The sequence below is a fragment of the Rosa rugosa genome, chromosome 1, assembly GCF_958449725.1.
Source record: "Rosa rugosa chromosome 1, drRosRugo1.1, whole genome shotgun sequence".
NCBI classification, from domain to species: domain Eukaryota; kingdom Viridiplantae; phylum Streptophyta; class Magnoliopsida; order Rosales; family Rosaceae; genus Rosa; species Rosa rugosa.
Genome location: NC_084820.1, coordinates 19744853 through 19754442, shown reverse-complemented (window position 1 = coordinate 19754442; position 9590 = coordinate 19744853). Strand labels below are relative to the sequence as shown.

Genomic DNA, 9590 nt, shown 5'->3' with positions numbered 1-9590 from the left:
TTGCAAAAGAGCAAATACAACAACTTGAAAATTCCTTGCATTTGAGCTTGCAAATGCAAGGAATTATTAATCTCAAATGCAAAGAATTTAGCACCTGAGGTTAACTATGGTTAACCAATATACAAGGACAATTCCTTGCATTTAGTAGATGCAAGGCCCTTTTTAGCAATTAACATGCTATTTAAAGTTTAATTACATTTAATTTATCATTAATTACTTACCAAATCTAGTAAAAAAAAATTTGAGGCTTTGAGTAAATGAATTACTTTTTATTATAAATTAGAGTAATAATTACATATGGAAAATTCCCGAAGCAGTAATAACTCAAACGTTCACAAAGATATATGTCAAAGACTTATTTACAAGTTTACAACCACATAACACTTCTAGCTGAAGCAGTGCTAATTTAATGGTGAACAAAAGGATGTCCGACATAGAGCCTACAAAGACAAGCAATGACAAGCATTAGAAAGAAGTATACATGATAACAACCTCACAGAAAACAAGTTCCTATTTGTATCATAGAAAAATCAGAAACCCAAACCTATTTTGTGTTTGGCATAGACTTGGTTAATATTAGAAACAGTATACATGATAACAGGCTAACAGAAAACCAAAGTTGATATATTCTAACCAACAAAGTGCATATGCAGCAGTTTAGAATTAAAGCTATAGTTCTAACTTCATAACAATCAGCCATAAAAATAAGTGTAAGAAAACTTCTCCAGAATACTCATTTTCGACATATCAAGTTATAGTTAGGCAAGAGCTTAACTGTACACGACTCAGTACTCAAAAAGGAAAGTGAGGAGCTATTCTTGACAAGGAATCGTTAGGACAAATACAAAACTCATAAAAACAAGTTTCTTAAACTAGAAAAGAAAGATTAGTTGTTCAAGAGGTCAACTTCCAAAAAATGTTGAAAGAGAAAAACAGGAATGGAAGATTGAATATATTCTTCGAGTACAGGGGAATGGTTGATTGTCATTTGCGCTAGAACATGTTTGGCACAATAGAATCATTACTTTGCCAAATCGAGGTCAAGGGATTAATAGAGAATCATTCTTTACTTACATTCTGATGGCACACTGGAACATCATTAAAACATAACTTACTGCTTAACTACAATTAACTCAATCAAAAGTAGGCTCGGCCACAAAACATACATTTTTCACAAGTCACAGAATGCACTTATGTTAAACTTGGACTAAGCTATGATAACATTTTTGAATGAGAGCACTCTGGTTATACAACAAAATATTGAAGATTTAGAAACTTGGTAAAGGAAAAGAGAATACCTGAAAATAACATCAAGAAATAAGGGGAATCTGGGTCCAAGTTGCCTAATGCAGATGCTTCACTCACAGAGCTATAGCTTACTGCAGTGAACACAAATTTGCCTCAAAACTTATCCTGCATGCATCATAATCTAGTTAAAATTTGCATGTACCATAGCTGAGTGAAAATCTGATGCAAACAAAAAAGGCTATACTCTTTAAAATATATGAATTCAAGCATGTTGAAATCTATGACAAGGCACTCACACACCAGATGTACATATATCCTTTCAGTGAGTAGAAACTAGAAAGATAAAAATAGTAAGAAATAGACATGTATATAAAGAACAAAAGCTATATAAGATTAGATCTAATGGAGAGAGAAGGCAGAGGAGATAAAGAATCAGTAACAGTTAAAGAAAAAAAAAAGAGGTATCTAGCTAGGGTACATATCTATGTAGAGAGCTTCATCAGCTTGACAACTCCATTGACTTTCTTAGTGCTAGCCCACTCTTACTGGTTACATGTAAGGATGAGAATTTTGGTATTACGTACTGGATTACTAGTATTGCCTTACCATATAATCCAACAAGCACATAATAGCATCACCTGGGGTCAGTTCACTTGTCCATCATGCAAAGGCGCTGAAAATAACAAGTAGGAAGAGAAGATATTCAAAGCTCATAATGAAGGTAACAAGCTCAAAGCCAGTTTGGACTAAGAGTCAGTGCATGTACTAATATACGCTGTGTATGTTTATCTAATGTGTCCTTGAGCAAAGTTAATGTGTGCGATCATTAAAGTGAAAGAAGATACAACAAATTATAGCTTTAAGTGAAAGAGGAGCATTCTTAATAACATTGAAAATTTGATAAATAACTTTGTTTTGTTCTTTCAGAGGATCTAATGCAATAAAACGGTCCACGAACTTTGTACTCTTGGAAACAAACTCTCCTCTCTGCTCATCAATTACCAGTATGCTAGGCCCTGCACCGGACCAAATATGAAAGCATTAGCATTTGTGAGCTTCATCAACTTACTGTGTACTAACAAATATCTATTGCTACACCATAGTGATATCATAACATCAATTCCATATTATATTTTTCCAGCTAATAGGCAACAAGCTCAAATCTTAGTGTTTATTACAACTCATATGAAAGTATTCTTAATGTGTAACGAACAGTATAGAAAATGACAAAACCAGCAAAGAAAAAATAGAAGAAACAAATGTACCTCTAAGACCCAAACACAAATGCAACAAACGGGCAAACCTGCAAATATAGCCAAAGCAAAGACCTCTGCAACCTACAGATTAGCTCTGAGCCTACTACCCATAGAATCTCTTGACAGAATCACAATTAAAAACCAAAAAATTAACTTCAATTTACCAAAAATAGACTATAGGTAAACCAAAAGGCAGAAAATACCAAACTAGCGACAAGAAATCAATGAGAAGCAGAAAAGGTCCGATAATACGTATCCAAAACGGCAAAGTAGAGTAACCAGAATGAGATGGCTAGTCATGCACAGCTCGGTGATCTGGAAACCCATATTTAGTCTTTGGTAATCTGTCATGAGCCGATGATTAACTCAGCCTCATAGAACTAACCCAATCCTTATCGAAAAACAGAGAAGACAAAGGATTAAAGAATCAAGAGAGAGCATGTGAGATTGAAGGAGGTGTTTGGGGCTGCGGTGTTAGGGTTTATGATTTGGGTATTAGGAATTTGGGTACAGATTGGATTTCAAAGGAAGCGAAACAGGATTTGAGAAGCTGAGAGAGAAGGATGACGGGACGGATGGCGGAGGTCTGATTCAGATTTTGGTTATTTGGTGTTTACTGTTTGGTGTGTTCTTCGGTCTGGATTTTTGAGAGTGAGCGGATCTAAGGAGAGATGGGGAAATGAGTGAGTGAGAGAGAGAGAGAGTAAAAAGGAAAACAAATTTAAAAGAAGCAAATAATGTGAGCGCCAAAGATCCCGCTCGGTCGATGCAAGGAAATTAAAAGTTTATACAACGATTTTATATTTTTTCTCAGTTTGACTAACCTAATGCAAGGACTTTCTGTATTCCTTACGTATCCTTCGAACCAAAAGCAAAGACTTGTACAATTCGTTATATAATCCAACTAAATGCAACGAATTGCCAAGTCCTTACAGATCACTTCGTTGTATTAGCCCATATTTCTTGTAGTGATATAGGCAATAATTTGCATCTGTCACCTAGTGAAAGGTGAGCAAAAGTTCTCGTCTGAGTCGTTAGGTTATATATAGTCAATTAGCTACTTTTCTTTATATATGGTAAGGATTGGTTGTTGTATGTATGCCAGTTCAATGGTTGGTGAGGAATTAATAAAGGAACTGGGGAAGAAAAATATATATTTGGAAAAGACTTGTGGATCACATCAAAGTTTATAGTCAATGACTATCTAATACGTACAAACACCAAATAAATTTATAAATTCCATGCAGATCTACAAAACTAAGCCATTTCAGTTTTGATTTCAAATATTGCTACTAAGTTCTGAAGTTCATGCGTTCTTGAAGTAAGTATACTTTGTCAAGATCCTCTTCTTGAACTCCGTAGTCTCAAATTAACTCTGATGTTTCTGTAGTGCAAAGTTGTTGTGATCATGTACTTTCTGTAATGCTCGAATACTATAAATTCTTACAATACACATGTTTACCTTCACCTGGAAATCTCCAGCATTCTATGCAACTTCTTTCAAGTTTGTAAGGTTTTTATTAACTAATTAAACCCAGGTTTTTAACTGAACAAGTTAACATTTTAACTGTTAGTTACTCTAATGAATAGCCTGTAGATGTTAGTCACTCTGTCATATTACTTAAAGATCAAGCACTAAAGCCTTCCGGCTTCTATTACCATGTTCAGTTTGCATAATATTTCATTTTTCATGGTCACATGTAGGCCTCGGAGTTTATTTTGGGCTCAATCATGCCCTAAAGAATTTGGTTGACTCTACTAGTAAGAGAGTTTAAGACAACAGATCCTAGTGTCCGACGTGCAAAGGGGCATTAATGACGAGTAATCCAGATAATCTGGAAGATCCAACTCAACAAAGGTTATTCTTGCTGCCCTGAGATTATTTTGTTTTTAGTGGATGTTATACGGTGAAGACTTCTTGGGATAAATTTTTTAACCGAAGACTTCTCTATTGGCCGTTTTTTCCTCGTCACTAATGACTTTTTTCTTTTTCTTTTTCTTTTTCTTCCTCAGCCTTACACCAAGAGCTTCAGCAGCACACCCAATTAAGCCAAAAAGGAGAATTCCTGTGATTTTATATCCATGTTGGCGACCAATTTTTGTAATCTCATGTGTGATTGCAGTTTCAGTCGATCCTTTATTCTTCTACCTCCCAGTCATCGACGAGAAAAACAAATGCCTTGGAATGGACAAGACGTTGAAGGTGGTTGCCCTTGTCTTGCGATCACTCACGGATGTCACTTTGATAGTGAACATTATATATCAGTTTTGTAAGGCTATTAAAGCTGCTATGAAATCAAGAGACGAACAAAAGAAGAAAAAAGAGGCACAAACAAGAGGAAAGAAGGATAAAAAAGCAGGTGGAAAGTCAGTTTGCGAATGGAACGAGATAGTTCCATTTGCCAAGGCATTAGCTCAGAAGTTGTCATGGCGCTCAATCATAATCGACTTCTTTGCTGTTCTTCCGATTCCTCAGGTAAGATGAATATATTGAACTTTAATAGTTTATGTCAAAGTTACCAAGAAATTTTCTCATCCATTCTCATGGAGATAAATATTAATTACTAGACTATTAGCTGGTTAATTGGTTGTGCAAGTTACTAATTATTAATAACTTCCTAACCCATTATTAATTATTTGGCCAGGTGCTAATAGTAGCTGCTGCTTCCAAAATGAGAAGTTCTAAATATATAGACAAAAAAAAGACTCTGAATTTCTTTCTTCTAGCTCAATATTTGCCAAGGGTCTACCGAATGCACCATTCGTCTATAGAACTTAGGAGGAAGACTGGAATATGGACTAAAGGTGCCTTCAATTTTTTCTTATACATCCTTGCCAGTCACGTAAGTTTTTCTTATATATTGTCATTTTCATTTTACTTGGTCTTTATTTCTCTCACCAATTAATTAGTCTTTGTATGGTTTAGGTACTTGGAGCCTTTTGGTATTTCTTCTCTATTCAACGAGAGACGTCATGTTGGCACCGGGCATGTATAAAACATAGTAACACAAGATGTAATTATTATTGTGATGAAGACACGGCATCAAGAAATATGACGTTCATCAATTCTCTTGATGAATTTTGCCTTGTAGATGTTCCAGAAAATGCTACGGCACCCTTCGATTTTGGAATATTTCTTGATTCCCTTAAGACCGGTAATGCGGGGTCAATAGATTTCAGAAAAAAGTTTTTGTACTCTTTTTGGTGGGGTCTACGAAATCTAAGGTATATACACACACATTTCATTTAGTATATTTTTTTATTTAGGAGTGCAAACTAAAGAAATTGGAGTGCACTATAAATCCTTAATACCCATTACTTGTTTAGGCTTAGTAGAGATAATTCAAAATGTAGTTCAGTTATGACAGTATGCTTGATTTTCAATTGTTTATAAAATTAATTTAGTGTCAAATCTTTATACATTTCCCTAAACCCCAAATCTTGATTATAGGGGACCTCTTTAATAAAGACCTTATAATGTATCAATCGTTTGATGAATTTTATGTTGAAAAGCTAAATATCAAATAAAATTTAAAAATTCAAAAAAATAAAAAATATTTAAAATATTTATTCAACTATTAATTTTTTTTTTAAATTCTTTATTTGAGATCCTCATTAGAAAGACTTCATCTTAATGTATAACACCATACGTAGTACAAATTTCCACAATTATATCGTTGGTCGAATTGTTCAGTTGTTCTAAAAAAAAATTGGTAAGTACTAGGGGATTGATGATGTTACTGCATAAAATAAAAGTACAACACGTGGGAGAGTGAATTGAGTGTAAGAAATTAAATTTTAACTATAGAAACCTTAGTTTTAAATCTATTATGCATTTAATTCACTCAACTCCAAAATTAAGGGAAATCAACATTTTGCTAGTTAACCATTGATTATTATCTCAAATGCATGTTATATCCTAATATCCTTTAATTACCTTTTTTTTTCTACAGTAATTTTGGCACAAATCTAGAAACAAGTACTTACGTGTGGGAAAACTGCTTCGCTATTCTTATTTCTGTCATTGGCTTGCTACTATTTCTATATCTTATTGGGAAGGTGCATGTAATAACGTGTCTTCCTATTCATCCACTTACAATTGGACTAGTTTGACATAATGACATTAATCGCTCAAATTCTCTTTTGGCTTTGCTAAAAGTGCAGATGATTTTTTTATCTAAAATGGCACATAGATTGTTTCCTCAATGATATATGCCTTGTAGCTAGCTAGCTAGCTAGCTAGATATCTGAGAAGCTGACCAAGCTATTGTGTTCATGCAACAGACATTTATCTCGATGCGAACTCAAAAATCGGAGGAGAGAGATAAGAAGCTTAAAATGAAAAAGCTAGGTATACAAGTTTGGATGAACAAACACGGTTTCACAGATCAAATGAAGCTGGAAATGAAGGAACATGTAAAACGAAATTGGGAAGATATCAAAGATGCTGACATGGAGAATTTATTCTCTATTCTTCCGGGAAAAACCAGAAAAGTCCTGAAGGAACATATTTGCATGGAAATGCTTAAAAATGTACGTATGTTTATCCTCTCTTTCTATATTAGAATTTGATTGTTGATCATTTGAATATTACAATATTTAACAGTGATGATATTTGTTGGAGAGGAAATATCCCACATTGGAAAAGTGACAAATAAAATATAACTTATAAGTGGGTGGATCTCATCCAATTGTACCGAGACCTTTTGTAATTAAAACCCAACACCTATCAGGTGGTTAAGTTGGGACAGTATCGATACAACGGTGGGTCACGGGCAACGCTTGTTGCTGTTTAACAATATTGATCCATACCATTGAAATGAAGCTCAAGGAAGAAGTTAAAGATGAAAACTATATATATAACTCCCCAGTTACTTAATTTTTAAACATTGGAGATTAAAAAAAATAAAAAAAAAGGAACAAGAATGAATTTCTCAATGAAACATTTTTTGTTAAGGTGAAACTTATTCTTATGTAATGACAAATAATTAATATAATCTAATCAGGTGCTACATGTGTAGGTCCCAAAGCTTGCAAATATGGATGTAAAAGTGTTGAAGATGATCTGCGAATATCTAATTCCAGTCAGCTACCGGGATCATAGCTTCATTTTTCGAACAGAAGAACCAATGGATCGCATGCTCTTCATTACAAAAGGCTTCGTGTTGACCTCCCCGACTAGTGATAGTAACCCTTCAGTGATCGAGAAGAGGTCCCTGAAAAGTGGTGGTTTCTATGGAGACGAAGAGCTTCTGACTTGGGTAGCATCCAAAGAAAATCCCTGTCTTTCTGACCTTCCTACCTTAAAGGAAAATGTCAAATGTCATTCAAAGGTAGATTGCTTTGTTCTCTTGGCCAAGGATTTGAGAACAGTAGTTTCCAGATCCAGAGTCTATTGGGATCTGAACAATTCTGAAAAAAAAGAAGAGGTAGCAAAAGCAGCAATCCTTCCATTCCTTCGTCTCCGCCTTGATCATCAAAGAGCGGGTGCTCAGAACGGAAACAGCAGCAATCACATAGTAATAGAAACCTCTACATAATCGCTCCTAGCGAATTGAAGGCATGCATATATGCTAGCCTTACAAGGAAACTAGCTAGCTAGCTAGCGATATGGCCTGATTTACTTTTGTGAGTTTGTCTACAAACATTGAAATAAATATGTTTTCAGATTTCTCTATAGCTAGAGTTTCAGAAGTAATCAAGATATATAACTAACGAAGGAGGCCAAAAGGAGGAACCTTGCTTTCCGAAATAGACCAGCTTAATTTCATAATAGAGCTTGAAGTTGATTACATTAATAGAATTGAAGAATTACAGTAAGGCTACTCTGTGGTTATTGGAGTCGAAGATACAATCAGAAAGAATGAAAATGAAGCCTAAAAAATGAAGAAAATGCTCACAGCCTCATATCCAAGCCTATATCATTTGTTGAATCTGAGTTTTAGAGAGAGAGAGAGAGATCTGAGTTTGCAGAGAGAGAAAGCCATAGTCAAAAATCTAGTGGGGCATCAAACCATGTCAGACTGATGACATGGCTTGACGGGAGGATAGAAAAATTTCTCGTGGGAAAAGACCAAAGACCACCCCACTAAATAGAACAGAAATTGCATCCGTGAGTGAGTGTAGGGTAGCCATTGGGATTCTCACACAGATTTTGGTAGCTATTAGGATTTATACCCACTAATTTCAATCAATGTGTATAGCTCTTTTTGCTAGTGGTGTACATATGCATGCAGTTTTGCCAGGTTTAGGGTTTAGGGATGGAGGAAGAAGAAGTAATAATTGCTCTAATTATTGATCCAAATATTTCCATCCAAAATTTCAATGGTTGGTAAAGAATTAATTAAGGAACATATGGAGGAAGAAAAGACTTGTGACTTGTGAATAACCAAGTCAACTATATAGATTCCATTGTAAAATTATAGTGGACCTATCATTATCTAAGTTTGAGTGAACAATTCTGATTAAAATATCATTATACTTAATAGGAGATATAAGAGGAGTACTATACCTAGAGACCAAATAAGCTAATTAAGTTGGGTGTGTGTGTTTGGTGGGGTGGTAAGGCTTTGGTCTCATATATAAGAGGTCAAGAGTTCGAGCCCCATCAAGGGTGGGAATGGGGTGGGGTTTTAAAAAAAAAAAAAAAAAAAAAAAGCTAATTAAGTATATCAAGCTTTATTGGTTAGGAATATATTACATAGATTACAAGGTAATCTAGAATCAGTGATACATTAGGATACTTATTAGGGTGACCTGATTCTTAAGAAATTCCTTTATGGGAGGGTTTTTAGGGTTAATCATCCAATATAAATAAGGTGCTTGAGGTCCCTGTTCTCTCTGTAACAAAAGCATTTAGTTTTGCCCCATTGAAGGAGCTTGAGATCAGAGAAGAGCAGAAGACCTTGATTCATGTAGCTGTTCAAGATGTCCTCCATTCAAGAATCAGGTATGTTGTTCAGTCCATACAGTACTAGTTCATGTTGATATTGATTCATGTATGTGTGTTTATGTTATTGTGGATTAATCATTGTGTTTGGACTTGCTCATTCAGATTAACAATTGGTATCATAGCATTCAGGTTTT

General features: G+C 34.8%; 1 protein-coding gene and 1 long non-coding RNA gene across 2 annotated transcripts; one reads left to right on the top strand and one right to left on the bottom strand.

Moving 5' to 3' along the window:
* Positions 1–354: 354 nt before the first annotated feature.
* Positions 355–3472, bottom strand: LOC133722860 (uncharacterized). Its single transcript, XR_009852903.1, has 3 exons — positions 2514–3472; positions 1299–2264; positions 355–440 (listed from the first exon to the last, which is right to left on the bottom strand). It is a non-coding gene; the product is annotated as an uncharacterized LOC133722860 (long non-coding RNA).
* A 9-nt stretch (positions 3473–3481) lies between these two features.
* Positions 3482–8203, top strand: LOC133722851 (cyclic nucleotide-gated ion channel 1-like). Its single transcript, XM_062149716.1, has 7 exons — positions 3482–4362; positions 4518–4980; positions 5150–5347; positions 5431–5729; positions 6458–6569; positions 6789–7037; positions 7526–8203. The coding sequence occupies exons 1-7, from the start codon at positions 4319–4321 to the stop codon at positions 8042–8044; spliced, it is 1884 nt and encodes a 627-aa protein (XP_062005700.1). The 5' UTR covers positions 3482–4318; the 3' UTR covers positions 8045–8203.
* Positions 8204–9590: the final 1387 nt, after the last annotated feature.